The sequence below is a fragment of the Danio aesculapii genome, chromosome 8 (genome assembly GCF_903798145.1).
Source record: "Danio aesculapii chromosome 8, fDanAes4.1, whole genome shotgun sequence".
In the NCBI taxonomy this organism is placed as follows: Eukaryota; Metazoa; Chordata; class Actinopteri; order Cypriniformes; family Danionidae; genus Danio; species Danio aesculapii.
The window spans coordinates 40,415,441-40,440,865 of record NC_079442.1 but is presented as its reverse complement, the minus strand read 5'-3'; the positions used below and the strand labels follow the sequence as shown (position 1 = coordinate 40,440,865).

The window sequence follows — 25,425 nt, the reverse complement described above, 5'->3', positions numbered from 1 at the left end:
TCAGAGGATGACAAACAAACAAACCATTGCTGCAGCTTCCGATTCAAAGCACTGCAGTGTTTGGGTGCGCTGTGTTTGTCCGAGGTAATTAGTCTACCATTATTACTGAAATGTGTATGCTCCATACAAATTGTGAAGCAGATTGGTTAGTTCTACTTACATAGATTGCGGTGCACTCCCTGCATTCAGAAAAGTTCCGATGTTTTTCAACCAGGTGCGCCTGGTAAATGCCTGCACTAGATGTGCATGTCATACAAGTTGCGCGCCTCCATTAGAAATAACAAACTTACACCCTAAGCTTATTGGCAATGCTTCCAATGCATGCTCAGCAGCCACATTTTGCTAAAACTATAGTGCTTCATACCAAAACTTCATATCAAACTTTTTTTATGGTTATTATTAATGGTGTACAGTCAATAAATACCGATACCAATTTTATCACCCAGCCCAACAAGTCTCTCTTATCTTTTTAAAAATGATCCAAAGCCTTACAATTTTAGGAAAATAGACTTTTAATGAAGAGACAAGAAAATATTTATGATTAAAAATGTCTTGACTGATGAAATAAAGTCTATTCTAGGTTTGGAATGACTTGAAGGTTGAAAAAATGAGGACAATAAATGATTTACAGAAAAAGTAACATTTACATTAAAAGGTAAAAATTGCATCTGTTTGATTGTAGATTTTATTTGTATATAAAAGAATTAACTAAAGAAATTAAATAAGTATTATAAGTATTAACTTTAATAAAATATTACCCTTAAACTGTAATCATGTATAGTTAAAATAAGCAATCATTACACAAAATAATCTCTAAAATTAAAAACGAATAATATCCCTGCATTGTGATCTCTCATGAAATTAAAACACTGTATTAATATTAATAAGCAAAGTTACTATATTGTAAAACACAGTCCAATGACTTTAACATGCATATTAATTGACTAACTGATCATTTTAAGTAGGGGAATAAACGTTTTCTAACATTACATGTCACTGCACTGCAATTATGCCTACATGCTCATTGACATATTGAATCAAATTTAAATGTCATTACATTTCAATTAGATTAAATATTGTTATTATTATTACTATTATTATTATTATTATTATTATTATTATTATTATTATCTTCATAGCAGCTGGAAGGGCTGTGTAAAACATTTCCTGGGTAAGTTGTCTGTTCATTCCGCTGTGGCAACCCCTGATGAATAAAGGGACTAAGCCGAATGAAAATAAATAAATGAATTATCATCTTTATTAGTATAAAAAAAGAACTTGTTCAACCTATTTGATAATTGCATTAAAGCAGCAGCTAAATTAAGTTGAATTAGGAATACTTTGTTGCAATGGAAATATCACAACAAAGTGATAGTCAACAAACCTGGATAACAGTCAAAATATGAGTAAATTATAAGTACACTAAATTAAAAACAAATAGTACTAAATAGGGCGACAGTGGCTAGCACTGTGGTTAGCACTGTTGCCTCACAGCAAGAAGGTCGCTGGTTTGAGTCCCGGCTGGGTAAGTTGGCATTTCTGTGTGTTTGCATGTTCTCCCCGTGTTGGCGTAGGTTTCCTCCGGGTGCTCCGGTTTCTCCCACAGTTCAAAGACATGCGGTACAGGTGAATTAGATTAACTAAATTGCCCGTAGTGTGTAAATGAGTGTGTATGGGTGTTTCCCAGTACTGGGTTGCGGCTGGAAGGGCATCCGCTGCGTAAAACATAAGCCAGAATAGTTAGCGGTTCATTCTGCTGTGGCAACCTCTGAAATAGAGACTAAGCCAAAGGAAAATGAATGAATGAATGAATAAATGAATGAATGAATGAATGAATGAATGTTTCATGAAGCGGAGCATGTTTCGAAATGTGAAAGATGAACTGAATTTGTTATGTGATTTGATCACAATTTAATCCACCAATTCTCTAAGATATGAGACACACCAAGCGAACACTATAATGGATGTTATCAAGAAAAGCACATCTTGACTCTGGGGAGCCTTCTTTCACAGACCAAAAAAAGAAAAATGACAACTTATTTCTTATCTCAAAACCATCACCCATTCACTTCAGTCCCTATGTAGAAAGAAAACAGCTCTTTTATATATATCTCTCTTTTTTAGCTTCTTTGTGCAAACAAGGACACAGTTGTACCCCTGAAAGAAACAGCTTTACGGGAAACATGTTTCTCAGTGAGGATGATCAGTCAATAAGCCTCAAAGGAACTTCATGTGGATTCAAAAAAAGAAGGGGTCTGACGTATGTGATGAAAATGGTGACACGGCGTCAACAGAAAGACTTGTGACCTTTAATACAGGTACTATTTTTTTATTAAAGTGTCCTGTGCTTCCTCTTTTTATGTACTTTAAGTACACAGATGTGAAGTTTTCTCTTAAGTCACCTCAAAGATTATTTATCCATTCATTTATCCATTATTTATCCATTTATTATTTTACCATTCTGTAAATGCTTGTTTATGGGTTACAACAAAAACATGCAACATGCATCTTGAAATGCAAATGAACTGCTGCTTCCCACTAGGGTTAGGTCGATACACAATGCCATCATCCATCGTCAATGGCCTATAAACATCACGATGCTAAGCCAGCATTGCAATCCTCCACCCGCCCCCGTTGCAGCAACATGCTCACAAAAAATACACATTTCCTTATAGTCTCCCTATAGTTGTTAAACGTGATATTTAATTCATCTTGTCTCTATCTAACGACTCTTTGGTCTTTTGAATCTATCAGGTAATGTGTCACAGCATCAGTACACTGCTTCAATCTTTCGCTTTCAAGCTTGTAAGTTACTTAGTAATTTTAGCAAAAACCTCAGACACTGTGGATTGTTTGCTGTTGGTCGAGCACCTTTTTTACCATGCAAGATTGTCAACGCCATTATAACAACACAGATCACTCTGCCTATTCATGCCACAGTCCTGTGCAAAAAGTGATTGACAGGTGGTGATTTGTTTGTAACTTATCTTTATTTATTTATGATTTGGTTATGGGTAAAACAAAGACCATGCGGTTCAGGTCAGTTGAAACGATAGGCTACAATTAATGAATTCGTTATGAATTAATGAATTATTCAGAAATAATAATTTCACCGCCGCCTACAATGACGATGCCATCATCCAATCCGATGTTCCCAAAAGAAGGCTTTTTTTGTCTCTGTTACTCCATCAAGCCAACAAAACATCTGAATGTATTTTAAAGGTCCTGTGAGGTGCTTTAAAATGTGTATTTTATCTAATGTTTGACGTAATGTCAACTGAAACAGGAAGACAGGAACATAGAGTACCCCATCCTCTTCTTCAAAAACAGCCAATGGGCTATACGGACAGCTAGTGTTTTTCAGCCAATGCTAAACTTTCGGTGAAAGATTCATGTGACTCTTTTCAATTTCTTGCGGTTTCTTTTACAGTATTGATGTTGTAATGTAATTCAAATACATCAGTTAAATAGACTTAAGCATTCAGTTACTCAAGCGTAAAATGAGTTGAAAGTAGCAGCAGGCTAGCGCAGAAACTCCATTAAAATTATTGGGGTAAAATACATGGGGGGAAAAATGAAATTTAGTGCAGTGCTTCTTGTCAGGTCTGATACCCATTTTATATTGTAAATCAATCAGGCAGTGAAGATCCCTGATTTTTAAAGAAATCAGATCTTAAACATGGAGATCTTTCAGTCATGTGACCTTTGCTGAGACAGAAAATCATATTTACATTTTTTCTATCCCTATTCAGTTCCATTATTCACCAATTAAAAATGGACACTAGCATAACAACTGGAGAGTATTTGATTGGTCAGAAGATTTCATGAGAAAATGAAGTTTGAGATAACGTCAAAAAGATCATTAGCTATGTTTCCATCCAAAAATGCGAATTAAATATATGCACAAAACTGGAATGTCAAATTAAAAATGTGCGACTAAAGCGGCGTTTCCATCTAACGAGTCAAAGATAACAAAATCGTCACTTCCTGATTATCTGGCGCCAAATAGTAACAGTAAAAATGGAAGACAAAGTGACACAAATTTATCATTTCACCGCCTTCCGAGTGACCAGAAGGTCGTTCTGAATGAATGGTGAAAATAAAAAGGGATATCAGAGCTCATTTTCAGCTAAGTTAAGGGAAATAGCACTAGTTAGCAAACGTTTTCTTTCCCAAACGCACATTTTAGATGCCTTTTATCAAACTCGAGTTAATGAACTGATTCTTTCACTATATTAGACTTGTCAAGAAACTGAATTCAAAGAAAAACCGACAATTTCCCGTTATTGTTGTGTTCACGTGCTCAACAGAAATGCTTGATTGGCCGAGAAGATCATCAGTTCACCCTCCGCTGTTTACCGAGCACAAACACAGACGAGTTGAGTGATCTGTTTGATGACTCGACTGATCTTCATGGCTGCTTCGCGCTCGCACTCCAGTCTCCGTGTATCTGTGTTTGCACTCAACTTACCACTCTTCACCCAGTGCAAACACAGATACACGGAGACTGAAGCGCGAAACAGCCGTGAAGATCAGTCGAGTCATCCGCGCTTCAATGTTAGCAGGAAATAGACGGTTTAAAAACTTAAGTACCGGGACAACACTATTACAGACAACACGAGGATGTGCTACAGAGGACTGCAGTGTTTTATTGCTCACCGGTTACATAGGCTGAAGCAGGAAAGCGTCTCCACGGTGTTTACCTGCTGCCTTGAACTTAAACTTTTAATTGTTTCAATTAAACTTGCTAAATGATATTAAAGTGATGTTTACACCATTTTGCATTTTGAAATCTCAGCAACAGCTGGAGGTTTGTAGTCTACAGCATGTTACTGCAATGTTTACAGTGCTGGTCCTATAATTCCGGGTTTCTTCCCACCGCAGCCTCGCTTTGGTTCTTTAAAATGGCGGTCGCATGAAATAACCGTATGCCGACACTCAATGAACACGCAGTGGCGTTTGAAGCCATGAGATGCAGAGCGCAGATTCTCTTGACAGTTCTGGAGGAAACAATAACATAATAACTCTTATACTGAAATGGTTAAGGCATTTTAGAATGACCAAAACAACATTTCAGATGTTTTATAGTGTGCTCAGCCTGGTGGTTTGATCTCTTATAACAAAATCACATGACCTTTTTAATGCGTATAATGGAATTTGTTCAGTAAAAGTGTTTCCATCATAGTTTATACACATCTTTTCTTATCGAATAAAAAGTTTAATATCCTACTCAGTTATGCACATATGCTGTTAATGCACATTTTCAAAACTTATGCTAATCTTGGCGTTGCCATCAACCGATTTTTTATGCGCATACCTAAAACGGGCATTAAAAACAGGTGGATGGAAACATAGCTGATTCATTTTACCAGAAGTGACAAACCTAAATATTTGAATGTTTATATCTTCAAAATGTGCACTCTAGGTTATCTAGGTCAGTGTTTCCCAACCCTGTTCCTGAAGGCACACCAACAGTACACGTTTTCAATGTCTCCCTAATCAAACACACCTGAATCGCCTAATTAGAACATAAGAGACTCCAAAACCTGAAGTTAATTAGTCAGGTAAGGGAGACATCCAAAATATGTACTGTTGGTGTGCCTCCAGGAAAAGGGTTGGGAAACACTGATCTAGGTTATTTTATAGATAACCTTAAGACTAACACATTGATGCTAACACCTAAAAAAACTTTCATTTTGATTTCATGTGGATTTTAAATTGTCAGTAAAAACCCCTGATATAAGGTTTTCTGAGCAAACGGAAAGAAATCACATGAACAAAAAAATCTGGTGCTGCGTGAGTATTAAACTACTTTTCTCTCTTTTCTCTCTTTTAAGTTAACTGTCACATTCGCTCTAGGTTCTATCAAAACCACAAAAACAAATCTATAAATGTTGGTTATTTTTGTGCATGTAAACAGCAGGGGAAGAAATCACATGTATCAGAATATTAGATCTGTGAAAAAGCATCTCTTGGACAACACATTCACACAACTCAACCAGGCCTTATTCCCTTGGGCTGGAATTATTTAAACGTATGATATCATGATCTGAAAATTCCTGGAAGAAATTCAGGACTTCCATCGATACATTTGCATTCAGAAACAGTGCTTACAGATATAGACATATCACTGATATTGGAGTGGACTGCATGAATCTTTTACATGTTTAAAATGCAACATCATGCACTAAAGGAGTTTTAAAATGTAATTCCGGTAGAAAGCTGTGCATTCTTATGGATGTCATGTTTACGGATGCACTACAACACATACATTAATTAATAATCTGCCATTTTGAACAGATTTAAGGTTTATGATGCCTTTAAATGCAGTGGCAGCTATGGAGGGTTTGGAAACGGAGCTTATAAATTATGAAATATGAAGTCAGTCGCTGTGTGTAAATAGTTCACTGAATTCCATTTACACTCGAATGCTGTACTGACACAAGGTCAGCGAACAACTAATCGGCCAACTGTGCTTTTCTAATTACCAGAAAACTTTGAAGAAATCTGCTGAATCAGATTCATGCGTCACTGGACTTTTACAGGAGTGATAAAACAGTGTGCACATATTCATCAGAAGAAAAGGACGTAAATGGAGTGCAAATCACTGGAGATCAATTAGAAGCTGCTTTATGTCATAAAAATCAACCTTGTGGTGGTCAACCACTTTGTTGGCACATTATAACGCTCGATTTTCATTCATTTTATCAGGTCAAACAGAGTCAAAGGACCACGAAGGTAGCCACTTTAAAAAAGCAATTCACTGAAAAATTATGGGCCAATTTTGAATGGTTTTTCTACCTCAGAAAATCACCAGCAGCGAAACAGAAATAACATCCTGGAAAAACTATTTAGGACAAAGCTGAAATAGCACCGTGAATGGCGAAGATAAACAAAGTTTCATTCGCTGAATTCCAATGTGGGACAAAACACTCAATTAGAACACACAACGCTTTTGCTCAAGTAAACACTGACTGCTCTAAACATCATTGTGATTCTTTATCTGTCAAACTATACAGGAATCCACAGATTCATAATTAGGTAAAACACAAAAGACGCCACCGAAAAAAAACTGAACTAAAAACTACTAAGATATAGAGTTTAGTAGCATAATAAGATACATAATAGACACCTTTAAACCTAAGTAGCCTAAACTTGACATTGAGCATGGCCTAAATATTTATTCTTTTCATCTATTGGTAAAGTTTGTTCATCGTCACTGGCATGCTGGGTTTTGGGTCTTGTGGAGCTCCGCATCGGTGGATTTGCTCTTCGGTGTTTGAACCACACTGAACTGAACTAAACTGAACTTTAACTCTGAAAACTGGACTTCCACAGTTTCAATTTGCTAGAACTTCTATGTTAAGCTAATTTGACACAATCTACATTGTAAAAGCACTATAGAAATAAAGATGAATTGAATTGAATTTATTTATATATTCATTAAATTACAAAAACTTATTTATTATATTAGGGTTTTATAGCGTTTTCTGATGTCTTTAATGTTCTTGCTGGGTGTCGATGTAATGTAAAATCTACTGTAATGTTTTAAATTTACAAAATAAAGAAAACTGAAACTGAAAACAGCAAAATCAACAAAAATACATATTCACAATTATAATATCAATGTGATAATATGTACTAGCACTACAGCAACAATATCTATGCGAAACAACACAGGAACTTATCCAGCAACACCCAGAATACTTTAGCAACCCCATAATAACATCCAACCTAACATACCCTAGTAGTCGCCTAGCAAGTAGCAACCACACAGTACACCCTAATAAGTTAGTAAACGCCTAGCGACACCTTAGAAACCACACAAAATATCACAGAAACGGAATTTCAAACCGAGACCTGAGCTCTAAAACATGGCTGGCTTCCTCCTATTAACAAACAGGTATGATTTTCAGCAAAATTATGGCGGTTTAGATATGAAGTCAGAGCAATTGTGCAAGCTAATGGGTTTGTTTTGACTCTAATGAAAAAAAATTACATTGGGAAGTTGTTAACAACATCTTACCTTGTAAAATCATGTCGTAGTTGTTCACTTTACTGCATATCCAGCTGTCTTTCCAAAACTTAATAATTAGCGGCGAAAAACAAAAAAAAATCGGCGCCCTCTGTTGATCCTAAGAAGAAGCACATTAAAAGGGTCGTTCACTAAAAAATTAAGTAATATTGTTGTAAATATTATGTATAAGCCAATCGTTTCGGTTCGTTACCCTTCGGGTATTAATTTCGTCTTGCCTGTAACGTATAACGTTAGCCTTTGATGCTGATAGCTGTTGACTTTCATTTTATGAATCACCAAGTAGGCCTATAGACGATTTAATATTTAAGTACATCACCTGCATCGTGAACGCTTGAGGGTGAGTAAATTACCAGCATATCCTAAATGTTGGGTGAACTACCCATTTAATGTTATATTTTTTATTGGAAGAAAGATTAGGCTAAGACATTGAAATAAGTGAGCAGACAACATATTTTACTTGGGTTATTTTTAAATTCAGCTCCATTTCCAGATCAGGGGCCATTAGCAAAAGAACACACAATAAAAAGTGCAATAGGCTACAATATATAATTCAGAAATTCAATAAAGTTAAATTAATTATAAGTGTTTTAAGCCTTATACATAAGTAGAGATATGGCGAAATTAAATATATCATGATAATGAATGATAATGCACAGTATCCCAGGCACTTCAAAATACCATGAATAATTCTTTATCATTCAAACGTTTAGAGTGCCTTTTAGGAATGATCAGATTGTTGTTCATAACAGCACCAAATGAATAAATACTTAATTTAGTGTTAATCCTTCGCATGTTAATATGGCATCACATTGCAAATTCTGTTACTTTTTGTTGGCCTTTTGTTCATGAACTCTGTACAGTTCAGTTCCGTTTGTTAACAACAGTTATTTTAACTAAAGTCAATGTAATGAAAACTTCAAAAGAATGTATTCATTTTAGGTGATGTTAATTTCTTAGTTAACGCCTAATATTAAAATGATCACAATCAAAAGTCATAATTGTTTTATTGAATGAAGTTAATAACTAATTAATTCAGTTGTATTGTTTTATTTCAAATTTCTTTAGTTAAGTTTTCTGCATGAAATATCTTTTATAATTATCCTTCCATGTTGTTGCTAACACTACCCTGACTAAACACTGCCCTCCCTCAACAGCCTATAACTTCCCATTAACAAACTAAAAAATAATTAACAAGTTAAAAAAAATATTAATTTAATTAGATTAAATAAAAAAGGGGGCCAAGCAGTAGGTAGTGCTGTCGCCTCACAGCAAGAAGGTTCGAGCCTCGGCTCAGTTGGCGTTTCTGTTTCTGTGGTTTCCTCCGGGTGCTCCAGTTTCCCCCACAGTCCAAAGACATGCAGTACAGGTGAATTGGGTAGGCTAAATTGTCCGTAGTGTAAGTTTCCCAGTGATGGGTTGTGGCTGGAAGGGCATCCGCTGCGTAAAACAAATGCTGGATGAGTTGGCGGTTCATTCCGCTGTGGCGACCCCGGATTAATAAAGGGACAAAGCCGACAAGAAAATGAATGAATGAATAAATAAAAAAGAAAAAATGAATAATAAGTGTTCATATATTGTTGCTCAACTTAAGAATCAAAAGAGTTAGCCAGCATCTAAAAAGTGGCGCCACACCTTGTCAACAGTCTTTAAAGAACCAGTAAGTGATAGTCTAATCTTTTCCAGTTTAATGCAAGTAAACACTTCTTTTATCCATGCATAAAAAGATGGTGGAGAGACATGTTTCCACTTTAAAATGTTGAGAGTTCTTGCTAATAAAGTAGTAAAAGCTAAAGCCTTTCAGACCATTACTGAAAAGTTAGCATCTACTGCTAACCCAAAAATGGCATGAAAGGCAAATAGTATTCTTTTAAACATCATTTTATAACATAACTTTAATAAGGCTATATCGCAATGCTGTTTTAAATTCACTAATGTTTACTAATGGACACTGTTGTAAAGTTTGAACTGTTGTACATTATCATCCTTTTACAATTTAATTTGGTTGAAATTAATAATCTATACAAGAAAGCAATAAAACAAGTAATTTTTGGTTATTATACCAATTACTGAATTAATCTTAGGTCAATATTGTGATAATTCTGTATGATAAAAGCTTCATCAATTAATCGCAAACAGGAATATTACCTGTATTTATTCCTAGTTTATGAGTTACCATAAACTACATCCCAACAGTTTATGAGTAGGAGCGTATAGGAGCAGTCTAATAGTCCAAATTTTCTAATAGTAGGCTAACAAACACATAAGTTCAGCTTCTTTCTTCTCAACGTCATCTTTAGATGGACTTTATGGATGAGAAACATCTGGTCTAAAACTGAGTAAGATCATCTGGTCTAAGAAACATCTGGTCTAAGATCAGTCAAGACTTTAATCTGATAGCAATTGGACTTTGCTGCCAGAGCAATTATGTGGTTCTCATGGAAAGGTTTAGCTGTGGCTGAGCTGAGTCTGACTGAGTCGACGACCATACTGTCCCAAAGGACAGCTTGTGTGCGAGTCTCAGTTCCAATCCCAGTGTTTATATAAAACAACACAGGATTAGGGAACAATTAAGGAAGAATAACAAAGAAAGCATGTGTCGTTTCAAACAGAGACAGGCATTAAGGTGTAATAAAGGTCAAATAAATAAATCATTTACTCACCCTCAAGTCGTTTTAAACTATTTTATTTTTAGACATTTTGTATTTTCATGTACAAAAAGAAGATATTTCGAAGAATGTTAGAAACTGGTAGCCATTGACTTCTATAGTAGGACAAAATAAGCAAATACCGTACAAGTCAATGGCTACAGATTTCCAGCATTCTTTAAAATATCTTGTTATGTGTTCAGCTGTAAAAAAAAAAAAAACAAAACTTGAGGTTTGTAACTACTTGAAGGTATTTTTGGTAAACTATCCCTTTAAATATCTGGTCCTAAACATTTTAAATATATCTGTTATTATATTTTTTTAAATGTTTTTCGAACATAAATGCTGTGGAGTAGAGCTTCTCTTGTGCTTAAAATATATGAAATGTGATGACGTGCTGGATGGATCACAATACCATAGATCCTTGAAGTTTTGGTTTTGCGTAGGTGAATGAAGCTGAATAAGCAGAAGTGTCACTCCAGCACCCTAAAATTGCACTTATTTGTGTCATAGATTCTCTGAAAAGCCAATAATGACACACCGCTCAGTTTTACATGCTAGAATGGAGAAAGGCCTACAAAGCTGTTTCATCATCATCAGATGAGATTCACAAGTTATTTGCCGTTTCTTTTAAAAAATTTATTAATTTTCCTTCTGCTTAGTCCCTTATTTATCAGGGGTTGCCACGGCGGAATGAACCGCCAACTATTCCATCATATGTTTTACACAGCAGATGCCCTTCCAGCAGCAACCCAGTTTTGGGAAACACCCATACACGCTTATTCTCTCTCTCTCTCACACACACACACACACACACACCTTTCTCTAATTTATCTAATTCACCTATAGCGCATGTCTATGGACTGTGGGGGAAACCGGAGGACCCGGTGATGAATGGGTTGCAGCTAGAAGGGCATCCGCTGTGTAAAACACATGCTGAAAAAGTTGGCTGTTCATTCCGCTGTGGCGCCCCTGATGAATAAAGGGACTAAGCCGAATGAAAATGAATGAATGAATGTTAATTAATTTTGAATTGTTATCATTTTTGTCAGTTTCCTATATGGAGAGCTGTTGTATTCAAACATTAAGAATAGTGCAAAATGTCATATGCTGTCAGTATATATATAATTATTATATTAGTAGACTAAATAAATATTCATTTATTCATTTATTTTCTTTTCAGCTTAGTCTCTTTATTAATCAGGGATAACCACCGTGGAATGAACCGCCAACTTATCACTACGAACACTACGGACAATTTAGCTTACCCAATTCACCTATAGGGCATGTCTTTGGACTTGTGAGCACCCAGAGGAAACCCACCCGAACACGGGGAGAACATGCAAACTCCACAGAGAAAATGTCAACTGACCCAGCCAAGGCTCGAACTAGCGAGCCTCTTGCTGTGAGGCGAGACCGCTACCCACTGTGCCACTGTGTTGCCCTAAATAAATATATTCAATAATTTGTAAAATAACAGCAGCATTGCTAAGTTGAAAATAGAAAACATTCATTCATTCTTTTTCTTTTCTTAGTCCCTTTATTAATCAGGGGTCGCCACAGCGGAATGAACCACCAACTTATCCAGCATATGTTTTTTATGCAGCGGATGCCCTTCCAGCTGCAACCCATCACTAAGAAACATCCACGCACACTCATTCACACACATACACAACAGACAATTTAGCCTTCCAAATTCACCTATATATATCTTTGGACTGTGGAGGAAACCAGAGCACCCGGAGGAAACCCACGCCAACATGGGGAGAACTGTCCTGTGACTTTTATGATACAACTGAAATACAAAACAACTGGTAAAATGTAAAACTATAAGTATTGTGAACTAAACATTTAGGCATTTTTAATAAATGTTTGTAAAGCATTTTGACACTGTTAAGGTACAGTGTCTTGTCACTGTAGTGGTACCTTTATGGATCAGATTTGTACCTTTGATGAAGGTACAATATTATATCTGCAGGTTTTAAAAACCAAAGGTACATTTTGCAATGGTACAAACTGCAATGGTACAAATTTGTTACTTTGTCTTAAGGTACAATTCTGTTTCATAAAAAGGTACTGCCCCAGCGACAAGGAGTTGCATCTTACAACATTGTACTATTTTTTCTGAGAGTGTATGGAAAGCTGTTGTATTCTTAGAATAGTGCAAAATGTCTTGCTGTCATTTATTATAATTACACAGACAAGTGCAACACAATTTTTCAGATTTTCACTTCTTTGGTTTCACAGAAAAAAACATTTGAAACAAAAATGAGGATGAGCAAATAATGACAGAATTCATGTTACTGTAATCCTGTATGTATGAAAAAGAAGAGATGTGTAAAAACAACTCAAACAAAGCCTTTAAACCATCATGCTCCTTAATTTACAATATAAAGAAGTTATTAGGATAATTATGCTACATCCAAAAGTACTTTCGGTTTTTAATATCCAACAGTAATTTAAAAATGGCGTTTTAATAACAGTGCTTAGGAAATTCACCAGCAGTGTCTTCAACTTGATTCAGAGCTCCACAGCATGTAATCCCTGTGTATATAGCGCCATCCAGTGGCTACATTAATAACACACAGTCGTGCCATTGCTTATCTATTGGATGCGATGCACAAAGCGCTGGGCAGGGATTTTTGGATTTGTCAGTAGGCCCCAGCTGCACACTAAAGCTGTTTATTTGGTCTTGTTAGGTTAGACTATATCATGGGCTTTGCGCGAGAAATAAAGTTTAATTAAGTTCAACAGCTCGCACAAGTCTTGCCAAAGAAACAAAACACCTGCCAAACACTTTAAGTAGCCAGTGACAGTCAGTACATGAATGAGACAGGAGATAAAGCCACTTGGCCTCTTTTTATATATTTTTTGTCCGTAAGAAAATCGAATTACAAAAGTAAAGGACAGTATTTGGTATGTGATTACAGTTTCTCTCAGTCGCTTTGGTACATTTTTTTTTTCAGATCAGAATTGTACAGTAAGTACAAAATAGCAAAACACCATGGATTACCTGCAAAAGCCAGTCTCTTGCTCAAAATCCTTAGTTCATCACATAAAATTAAATGTCTGTGTCAATGAACATGTCAGTGCCATCAGAATAGTCAAATTACATAGTCATCATGTTATAATATAACTGTGTTCTGGAGGGGTGATCTGATGTAAACTATGGCTAATTTGTTTTGCTGTTTGTACTGTAATTTGTTGACTAATCATGACATTGTGAGAGGAAAATACAGCACTGCAGAGCACACAGAAAAAACAGAAGTAAATGTGAACATTGGACAATCTTCGAGATGTATCCTTATTAGAAAAAGTCAAAATTCACCCGGCATAATTTGACCAATTTTAGGCAGATTTAGGAAAAAAGTCTAATGGAAATGTATAGAAAAATGCATTATTACAAAATATTATGACAACTTGTTCAGCCATTTAGCATGTAAAGACTTAAGCCGTGAACAAACAATTAAATGTTGTGGGGGTGAGACTGTTCAACAAAGACCAAAATAATACATTTGATATGTGATAATGTAATGTGTTTTTTGATGTACACAACTGACACAATTATGTGAAGATTGAACAGGGAGTGGCAGAATTTTAATTCTGATTTGAGAAATGTACTAAAGTGACAGATACAAAACTCTTTCATTAATCATGCTGCACTTGTTCTAAACTTTTATGAATTAAAAAAGAAAGAAAGATGATAATGTGAAGAATATTGGAAGTAAGCAACCATAAATTGAAAAAAAAATAATAATAATAATATATGTAAACAGTGGCGCAGTAGGTAGTGCTGTCGCCTCACAACAAGAAGGTCGCTGGTTCAGCTGGGTCAGTTGGCGTTTCTGTGTGGAGTTTGCATGTTCTCCCTGCGTTCACGTGGGGTTTCCTTCAGGTGCTCCAGTTTCCCCCACAGTCCAAAGACATGTGGTACAGAACAATTGGGTAGGCTAGGTGAATTCCGTAGTGTATGAGTGTGTATGGATGTTTCCCAGAGATGGGTTGCGGCTGGAAGGGCATCCGCTGCTTAAAACATGTGCTGGATAAGTTGGTGGTTCATTTTGCTGTGGCGACCCCGGATTAATAAAGGGACTAAGCCGAAAAGAAAATGAATGAATAAATGAATATTTACAGTTGAAGTCAGAATTATTAGCCCCCCTGAGTTATCAGCCCATGTTTATTTTTTCTCCAATTTCTGTTTAAGGGAGAAAAGATTTGTTCAACACATTTCTAAACATAATAGTTTTAATAACTCATGTCTAATAACTGATTTATTTTATCTTTGCCATGATGACAGTAAATAATATTTGACTGTATTTTTCAAGACGCTTCTATACAGCGTAAAGTGACATTTAAAGGCTTAACTAGGTTAAATAAGCAGAATAGGGTATTTAGGCAAGTTATTGTATAATGATGGTTTGTTCTGTAGACTATTGAAAAAAAATTGCTTAAAGGGGCTAATAATATTGACCATAAAATGGCTTTTAAAAAATGAAAAACTGGTTTTATTCAAGCCGAAAAAAAAAACAAAAAACAAATAAGACTAGAAGAAAAAATATTATCAGACATATACTGTGAAAATGTAAAACAAATATATGAATAAATCTGTAAAATAAGAGAAAATGTACTGGCAGTTTATTACAAGCTTTTTGTATCATAATTTACAACACCAACGTCACTTTAAACTATTACAAATGTTAATAAAAGTCACATTTTGGAATTTTTCAAGGTTTAAAGTTGTTGAAAGATAGATCAAGGTCCCATAATGCAATTCAAAAGCATAAACAAAATGTGGAAAAATAAAAATACATTAATCACTAAAATGTGAATAACTTAATTTACAGATATTTTTTTTACAGTGTAGTAGAAACAAAAAAATACTATAGTCAATAACTGCCAGTTTAGCTCAGATGCTCCAGGAGATGTGTTTATCAAACTTGGTTTCAAAAAAATATAGTAAAAAAATAAAAATAAGAGGATGACAACATAATAAAACATAATAAATGCATGCAGAATGAAAGTCATGAAAGAATATGTGCAGGTCTGTGTTTGTAAATGAAACCTAGCATCCAAATTTACAAAGCAGATGGCTAAGTGAATATTGCAGGAGAATGACTCGACACCTGAGAGTGTGAAATGCGGGTGACAAACAGCTGACAAAGCACTGTAAACTTTAACATTTTATGAACTGCTCTTCACTTCACCTACACTCCCAATTATGACAACTTTGTCTTTATTTGCGTATATATATATATATATAAATATGATGGGACAAAGTGTGACATTTTCCATTTGTTTACAGAATATAAATTAAAAAGAGGCATTATTTACAAAAGAATAGATCTATTTAATTTTTGTAAAAGCACAACATATTTACAGTATAAAATCTATGTATGCATATAACAAAATATCTATTGTACATGAAGTATTCTGTTCCTTCTCTGTACAGCACGGCAGTATATATCATTCACTGACTCAGTGTCTTTGGCGCTCAGATAGCCGAGGATGGAGTTTCCAGCCCAGAGACTGACCCCTGCAAGGCAGAAACAGAGCTGTGGGCTTTTCCACGGAGATGTGGTGATCTGGGTGTGGAGCATGAAGACGACAACAGCCAAAGTCCCCTAAATAGGTACAGATTTATACAAGGTTAATCATGCGACATCATATTGGTGTAAATATAAAGAGGTCATATGATCTGAATTATGTGTTGTACTGCATTTTTGTCAGTTTGACCACAAATGGAGCGCAATAAATAGAGGTGTAAACAGAGTCTGAAACTTTTAAGCTCGTCCACTGTATACGCACACACGGTCAAATGTGTTTAAACGGCCACAAAGGGCTGTGTGTATTAAAGGGAGAGTTCACCCCCAAAAATAGAATTTACTCACTATTTACTCTCACTCAAGTGGTTCCGTACCTTTATAAGTTTCTTTCTCCTATTAAAACCAAAAATATATATTTTGAAGAGAGCTGAAAACCTGTAATTATTGACTTCCATAGTAGGAAAGACTAATACTATGGAAATCAATGGTTACAGGATTCCAACTTTCTTCAAAATATCTTCTTTTGTGTTCCACAGAAGAAAGAAATTGATAAGGATTTGAAACAAATAAAGGATGAATAAATGATGGCAGAATTCTCTTTTTTAGGGGTTTTTCACCTTTAATTGTGATAGGACAGTAGAAATTACAGACAGGGAAGTATTGGGCGCAGAGAGAGCAGAAGGGTTAGAAAAAGACCTCGAGCTGGGTATTGAACTCTGGTCACCATGAGCACCAGTGCTATATGTCAGTGCACTTAACCACTAGGCTATTAGCGCCCACAGAATACTCATTTTTAATTTACATTTACATTTAGTCATTTAGCAGACGCTTTTATCCAAAGCGACTTACAAATGAGGACAAGGAAGCAATTCACACAACTATAAGAACAGCAGTGAACAAGTGCTATAGACAAGTTTCAGGTGTGTAAAGTCTAAGAAGCAAAGCATTAGTAAAAATTTTTTTTTTTTTTTTTTTTTTTTTTTTTTTTTTGGGAGAGAGAGAGAGAGAGAGAGAAAGAAAGAGGGCACAGTTAGTGGTATAGCCAGAGAGGCAGTTGCAGATTAGGAAGGAAAGTGGAGACTAAACAGTTGCGTTTTTAGTCGTTTCTTGAAGACAGCAAGTGACTCTGCTGTTCTGATGTAGTTAGGGAGTTCATTCCACCAACTGGGCAGATTGAATGCGAGAGTTCGGGAAAGTGATTTCTTCCCTCTTTGGGATGGAACAACGAGGCGACGTTCATTCACAGAACGCAAGTTTCTGGAGGGCACATATATCTGCAGAAGTGAGAGCAGATATGAAGGAGCCAAGCTATAATTCTTTAATTCAAATTTTTAAGAGGTGTTGAAAAATGATGACACATTTGGTTTGAAACCATAAAAAGTAAAAAAAAAAACACCATGTTCTTTAATCCTGATTATAAAACAAACATGTGTAGTTTTTTGGCAAATCAACAAAAGCTGCTAAAGTTTGTATCATTTTCTTTTGCATTAATATGTAAGTTGTATAAGCTAATTTAGATCGAATGCTCATGCATATGCCCTTCACAGACTCTGAGCTTCATAGAAATCAGGAAGGTTGTTAAAAGTGGACAAAAGAAACACCAGGTGTAAACCGGAATGTGCCTCCTTTCACTACTGATGATCTGACTGGCCAAAATGCACATTGGAGTAAACCAGGCCAATATTGTGGCGATCCTTTGTGTTTTCAATGTGAGCGTGCTTTCACTATAAAATGTTTTACCCAATCTGTGCAAAATTGGTTCCAATTAATCTGCTTGAAGCTGCACCCGATGTTGGACGTTAATAAAATATAATTATGGGAAATTTAATAAATAATATAAATATTTCTCGTGTTTAATTAGTTATACTAATAGAGAAGACTCCAGATCTGTTTTTATATTACTGTGACGGTTGGGTTTAGGGTTGGGGTAGGGGTGGACATTAATAAAATACAATTAATGGGAAATTTAATAAATAATATGAATAATTCTCATTAACTTCCAGCCGCAGCCGTATGTGATCTACAGCTGATTAACCATGTGGATGGATGATTATAGCCTTCTGCGCCTACTAGTAGGTGCAGAAGGCCCCTACTGGCCCATATCTATCAGCTGATAACCACTGATAATGCCCATTTAATCGAGTAATAACATTCGAATAAGCTTTGAAATTTTGCATTGTCAAAATTTGACTGTCAAAGTGAAATGGAAAATCCACTGTCAATATTAATTGTTACTCTTTACTTGCATGTGTTCTCATCTGAAATTGTGTTTTAATTCTTCTAACAATGATATGCATATGAAATGATAGCTATAGATGGTTCTGCAAGGCAACTTGCTTATTTTGCTCAAGTGGATGATATATTAAAAGGAATAGTTCACGCATGAATTTGAACTTGCTCTTTATTTACTCACCCTCAAGTGGTTCCAAACCTTTATGAGTTTCTCTTTTTCTGTTGAACACAAATGAAGATATTCTTAGGAGGAAAAGCCAATACTATGAAGTCAATGGTTACCAGTTTCCAGTTTTCCTCAAGATATCTTCTTTTGTGTTTAACAGAAGAAAGAAAATCAGGTTTGTGACAGGTAAAGGGTGAGTGAATGATGACAGCAAAGACTATAGGTGAATTGAATAAGCTAAACTGGCCATAGTGTATGTGTGTGAATGAGTATGTATGGGTGTTTCCCAGTGTTGTGCTGTGGCTGAAAGGGCATCTGCTGCATAAAAAACCTATGCTGGATAAGTTGGCGGTTCATTCCGCTGTGGCGACCCCTGATTAATATAGGGACTAAGTTGAAAAGAAAAAGAATGAATAAATACTGACTATATGACTTACCACAGCTCGGCTGGTAAAGACAGACACCTCATTGGTTCCCTTTTGTTTTTGAGTAATAAAGGAAGCAAAACTGTCTCCAATCATCATAGCTCCAAATGCACGAGTGAGATGAAGATTATCCTCAGATCCATGAATCTTCAAAGAGTGAATACACAATATGAATATATATTACACCACCATCCTTCTCACAATGCAACCATCTTTCTGCAATACTTCATATATTAACCATACCAAAAAGTTCAATAGAATTATTTAGATTGTGTGTTTTAAATGTTTTTACCTGTGACCCAAGAAGCCATCCTGGAAAAACCAACCACATGAGGCCAAAAATGAAGTTGGCAAAAAAATCCATTTGAAGGAAAAACCTCTGGGGCCTGGTGAGCAGTTCACATCGTTTCAAAGAGCCTTTCAACTGACTGTGATCCAAGATCAAAAGAATCAAACTGTTTAGAAGAAAGAACAAGAACACCGCCACATCCACCATGGGTAGCTGGAAAGGAAAGAAAAAAATCAAGAGCTTATTTTTGTGAGGTTTATAGAATTGTAGCAAACATTTTGTTTTATGGCTAAGGGCACTGTTTTATTTTTTAAATTTAGATGCTGGGGCAACACGGTGGCTCAGTGGTTACACTGTTGCCTCACAGCAAGAAGGTAGCTGGTTTGAGTCCCGGCTGGGTCAGTTGGCAATTCTGCGTGGAGTTTGCTTGTTCTCCCCGTGTTGGTGTGAGTGCTCTCCGGTTTCCCCACAGTCCAAAGACATGTGCTATAGGTGAATTGAATAAACTACATTGGTCATAGTGTACGAGAGTGAATGCGAGAGTTTATTTGTGTTTCCCAATACTGGGTTGCTCCTGGAAGGGTATCTGCTGTGTAAAACTTATGCTGGATAAGTTGGCGGTTCATTCTGCAGTGGCGACCCCTGATGAATGAAGGGACTAAGCCAAAAAGTGCCTTGATAAAATGCACACATATAGCACACATCAGGTTTTCATGTTACATACATGTCTACCATCTCTTTCTTGAATGCGTCCCTCTCGGCAGACTCCTAATAATGAAAGAAAAGCCTGTGTAAAAAGAGATTTAAAATGTTAATATAGCTCATAATATAAAATGCAGTAAAACATCAAATAAAAATGTTATATTAATGCAACATTTCAACATTCACACACACACATACAAACAAAAACACATACAAACACACACACAATTGTATAGGCATCACTACTGCAGGCTTTTGTGCTGAAGAAATATCTATTATCAAAGTTTAATAAGAGAAGTCATTTGAGGCTGTTTTTATGATAATACTGTATATAAATATATAGCTTTTTTATATTTTTAAAGTGTTGACTTGGGTTAAATTATGGATATTGGGTTCAATTATGATTATTGTCATTACAATCACTTTTGATTAATTCATTGCATGCTTGAAAGAAAAATTTACAAATCAAGCAAAGTTGAATATGTGTTAGAATAAATGGTGTCCAATTTTATTACGCTCTTTAAAAACTACCTTTAAAATTATACTACATATACTGTTTTGTTAACAAAATCTTTTTATGATTTAAAAATATAAATCATCTTGATAGCATTAAGTTATACCTGTTGAATTACTGTTATACCAAATATAAATGCATGTGTTTTTGCTATCATTACCTTTTCAAGCATTCTCACCTAATCTTTAAAATTTATTTTATTGGTGTCGGCTAATCCATAATTTTCTTTTCATCTTTGTCTCTTTATTAATCTGGGGTGGCCACAGCGGAATGAACCACCAATTTATCCAGATGTTTTACGCAGCGGATGCCCTTCCAGCCACAACCCATCACTGAGAAACACCCACACACTCCCATCCACACACACCCACAAGCCATGTATTATTCAGTGAAAATATTTTTAATAAGCTGTAATTAAGTTGCCATTTAAAAAATATTATTTGATTACATGCTAAACAGTGTTACAAAATGTTAAGAAAATAAATGCAAAAAAAGTGTGTATGTTTATTACACTCACCACAAGCCTTGACAAAGCATGAGCAGAAAGAGAAAGTTGATGGTTGTTGCTTTTGAAGAAAATGAACTTCAGATTACTGGCGACCCACACACACACGAGGGAGCGCGTTACCTCAAACTGCGCGCTCCCGTCGCCGGCGTTGTCCTGCAACATGGGGGAGTTACGTTTAACTTTAACAATAGTTTCTGATAAGACACCAAATGAGTTGTAAGATCTTAAAATTCAACTAAACATTCTGCAACCTCGTAGGTACGTATTGTACACACAAAACATGCTTTTGCGTTCAATTATGAGAAGCGCGTTGCGTTTTTATAACGCGCGTCAAGTAAAAGGCTTGCCAAGATTAATATGTTCTGTTATGAATGGCGTGAACTTTTGTACTCTTCAGTTATTTCACTTTACAACTATAGCATTTTCAGCAGACATTTTCCACACAAAAATAATAGCACAGCATATAGGCTATTGCATAACTGCATGACTTCACAAAACTCACCTCTGAGGAAAACGCCAAACTGGAGCACGTCCGATACGCGACGCTCAGCAGCAGCCCAAACACGAGTTCGGCTGAAAGGACTTGACTTCCTATTACTTTCACCTTGTTCATTTTCATGGTTGGTGCAATCCGAGCTGGCGCTTCAATGAGAGGTTTTAGTGTGGCGAGGAGCTGCATTTGTAGCCCGCTGCCTCTAAAGCCCTCATACGTCAAAGCGGCCCTTACACAACCTAATTATGAAACCCACTGGAGGGATTCCTCCTCGCTCCTGTTGAGTAACACGGTGCTGCTCCGCGCGACTCAGTGTTTTTCTGGCTGCGGCCACTTTCTACAGTGTTACATAAAAATCAACGGGGGTAAAATCTGTGGAATACGGCCTGCGTTTGCTGTTGGACTCAAAACATCGGAGAGAAGAGTTTGTCTGGAGGTTTTAAACACTGCAAAATTGATTTTCTTACTTAGAGGTTTTGTATTGTTTCTATTGCAAAAATCTAAAAACAATTCTTAAATCAAAATTAAGTGAGTTTTTAAAGTACCTATGAGGTAAGCATAATAGCTAAACTTGTTTTTGGTAATTTAGTTTGATTGTTTTAAGGAAAAACTCACTTAATTTTGACATTTCGGAAAACAAGACCATGTTTTTTTACTTTTGTAGAAAATGCTTTTTGATTTCTTCAAATATTTACGATATTTGGACTAGAAACAAAGTCAAAAACTTAGTTTGGTTATAACTCTTTAACAATTTTTAATTAAATGTAATTAAATGAAATAAAAAGGCTGCTAAAACAGTGTTTAATTTTAAAATAGCACTCATTTGAGATTCTTTGGGATATTTTTTTGTCTCTTTTAACATCCACCAAGTAACAAATCATTATTTATAAATGCATTTGTTGTTAAATTCAAAACATTGAATACTTTTTTGGGCAATTTTTGATTCAGTGTTTGTAATGTTGTGTTTCACCTTGTTGTTTTGATTATAAGTTATAACTTTAACAAAAAATTATACATATTTTTATTAAGTTAATAAGAAAAATAGGCTACTCTTCAGAATCTAGGTTGCTACAACAGTATTTAATTTTATTAAAACACTCATTTGTGATTCTTTAAGACTTTTTTTGTCTCTTTTAATATCTACCAGCATGATTTATAAATGTTCTAAAGCGAATCCCCATAAAAATTTTTATGGTGCCAAAATTCAACATACTCTGTTTGTAGATAAACAGTTTACACTCAAAAAAAATATTTTTTTTGCTTGTTCAAACTACTTATTTAAAATGAGCTGAATAAACACAATTCTTGAGATTTCATTGGGACAACTTAATTTTTTTATGTTCAATGCACATAAATTTGTTAAAAGAGTTAAGTTAACTTAATCAACTTGTGTTGGGACAACATGAATGAATTGTGTGAATCCCTGCATTTTTTTTATCTGACTTCTTCCACTGCTGCCTTTTTGTTAAATCCAATTAACTTTTCCAGTCATGTCAACATACATCAATCAAACTGACAAAAATATTTGGTTGAATTTTGTATAACTTAAAAAAATTGAAAAGTTTAGATGCAAAAACCTCTAAGTGCCGTCTGAAATTTCAGCTAAAATTAGCATTTTTGTCAGCCTGTTGTGTGTAATTTCAGTAATTTTACTCTTAGTGCAAAGAATGGGTTATTTTCATTGGCGTTAAAGTGAAATAACTGAACATAAACAGGAAAATGCTAATTTTGGAGGAACTTTTCAGATGGCACTTAAGAGGTTTTTGCATCTGAACTCTTCAAATGTTGAAACCTGATTGGCTCAAATTCAATATAAAAACAGTTGTCATGACTTTTTTTTAAGAGTGTACAGATAAATGGGTTGCATAAATTTGAAAAAAAAAAAATCAAATGTGGGGAAAAGAATACAGTTTTGGACAGAGTAGATTGATTGTATGGTTAATTAAAACTAATATTATTGCTAATATATCAAATTTACATTGACTAAAACTAGACTTTAATGCTGGTACATTAAGCAGACTAAAACTAGACTAAATCTAAGACTAAAGCATTTGATAGCTAACATCTTTAATTAGATGCTGCATGTTTTACCTATTTTTTAATGTATTGTAAGATGTTAGTGTGTTTTCACATGTTGCTAACATGTTTTTGTAACGTTTTGGCTTGTTTTAGCAAGTTACTTGCATGGTTTAGCATGTTGCTTGAATGTTCATAATATTTGTACTGTTTTATTTACCCTTTGTAGCCTACTATTTGTACATACTTTGTAACATTCCATTATTTTACTGTTACATTTTTACCATTCACAGATTATGCATTTTAAATGACCCCCCTCCCTCCCCCCACCCCCAAATGAATGCTGCTCATGAAGCATGGTTGACATGGGAGCTACAAGTCAATGCTGAAGGTCAAGTCTTTAGGTCAACACGAGTATGAGGAATCATATTTCACCCACTCACTCACTTTCCTACATAGTTTAAAATATTAGACTGTTAGAGCATAAAATGCATTGAATTAATATTCACAAAGTTTCACATTTAGTTTTTTAGTCATTGAGGGAAAACTGGTATTCACATAAATCATCCACACATTTATTCATTAATAAATTAATGATATAACTCATAATGTACATATCATTTATTCATTTATTTTCCTTAGGCTTAGTCCCTTTATTCATCAGGGGTCACCACAGTAGTATGAACCACCAACTTATCCAGCATATGTTTTACACAGCAAATGTCCTTCCAGTACTGTACTGGGAAACATTCACACACACTCATTCACTACGAACAATGTATTTTATTCAATTCACCTATAGCGCATGTGTTTGGACTGTGAGGGAAACCGGAGCACCCAGAGGAAACGCATGCAAACACACAAACTTCACACAGAAATTCCAACTGACCCAGCCGGGACTCGAACCAGCATCCTTCTTGCTGTGAGATGACAGTGCTAACCACTGAGCCACTGTGTCGCCCCATGTACATTAATGAAAGATAAATATTTGAATGCATAACGACTGCGTAGCATACAGCTTAACACGTTATAAATGACACGTGTCAGCTTTAGCATGTATTTTTGGCTACTATTATACACAAAGAAGCTTAAAGCCAGCTATTTATCACATGATTATTTTTCTTTTTAAACAGCCAACTTAACTCTTAGATAGAAACCACCGGGAATTGGGTTACTTGCTGGTATATTGTTGACAATTAGGAATGAGAATTTATTTGCTGTTATTATTTATCAAATAAAACATATAAACAATAAATAAATAAATATAATAAAGGCCATGTTAAACAGAGAACAAAAGAAGACCAAAACAATGTTTAAAGGGATAGTTCACCCCAAAATGAAACTTGACTCACTGTTTACTCTCCCTCAAGTGGTTCTACACTTTTAGTTTGTTTCTTTTGTTGAAATCAAAAGAAGATAGTTTGAAGAAAGCTAACATGACAATTGACTTCATAGTATAAGAAAAACAAATACCACGGAAGTAAATGGTTCTATGTTTCTTGACATTTTTCAAAATATCTTCTTTTGTGTTTAAACGACTCAAAGGTTTGAAAGAAGTGAAGTGTGAGTAACTGATGACTGAATTTTCTTTGTGTGAACTGTCCCTTTAAGGACAATGCTGGACTAAACCAGATGCATGTGAGTACTATAAATGAGTCACCATAGATACAAACCAGAAGCAGAACCAGAGCAAAGCAAACTTTAAGATTTATTTATGCAACAATGTGTAAAAGGAAGTTTTTTAAAAGATAATAAAACATAATAACTTTATCTGTTTACATAGTTTCAAAATTAAGGATGTTGTAGTATGTATGCCAGGTCATCTAGTTGACAGTGTCACAAAAAAAAAGATTG

At 35.2% G+C, this 25,425-nt stretch overlaps 1 protein-coding gene across 1 annotated transcript; it reads right to left on the bottom strand.

Moving 5' to 3' along the window:
* Window positions 1-15,301: 15,301 nt before the first annotated feature.
* On the bottom strand, window positions 15,302-21,831 carry LOC130234145 (uncharacterized). The gene is made up of 6 exons (XM_056464434.1): window positions 21,565-21,831; window positions 21,072-21,215; window positions 20,063-20,125; window positions 19,342-19,551; window positions 19,062-19,196; window positions 15,302-16,304 (listed from the first exon to the last, which is right to left on the bottom strand). Exons 1-6 carry the CDS (start codon window positions 21,739-21,741, stop codon window positions 16,095-16,097), a joined length of 939 nt encoding a protein of 312 aa, XP_056320409.1. The 5' UTR covers window positions 21,742-21,831; the 3' UTR covers window positions 15,302-16,094.
* Window positions 21,832-25,425: the final 3,594 nt, after the last annotated feature.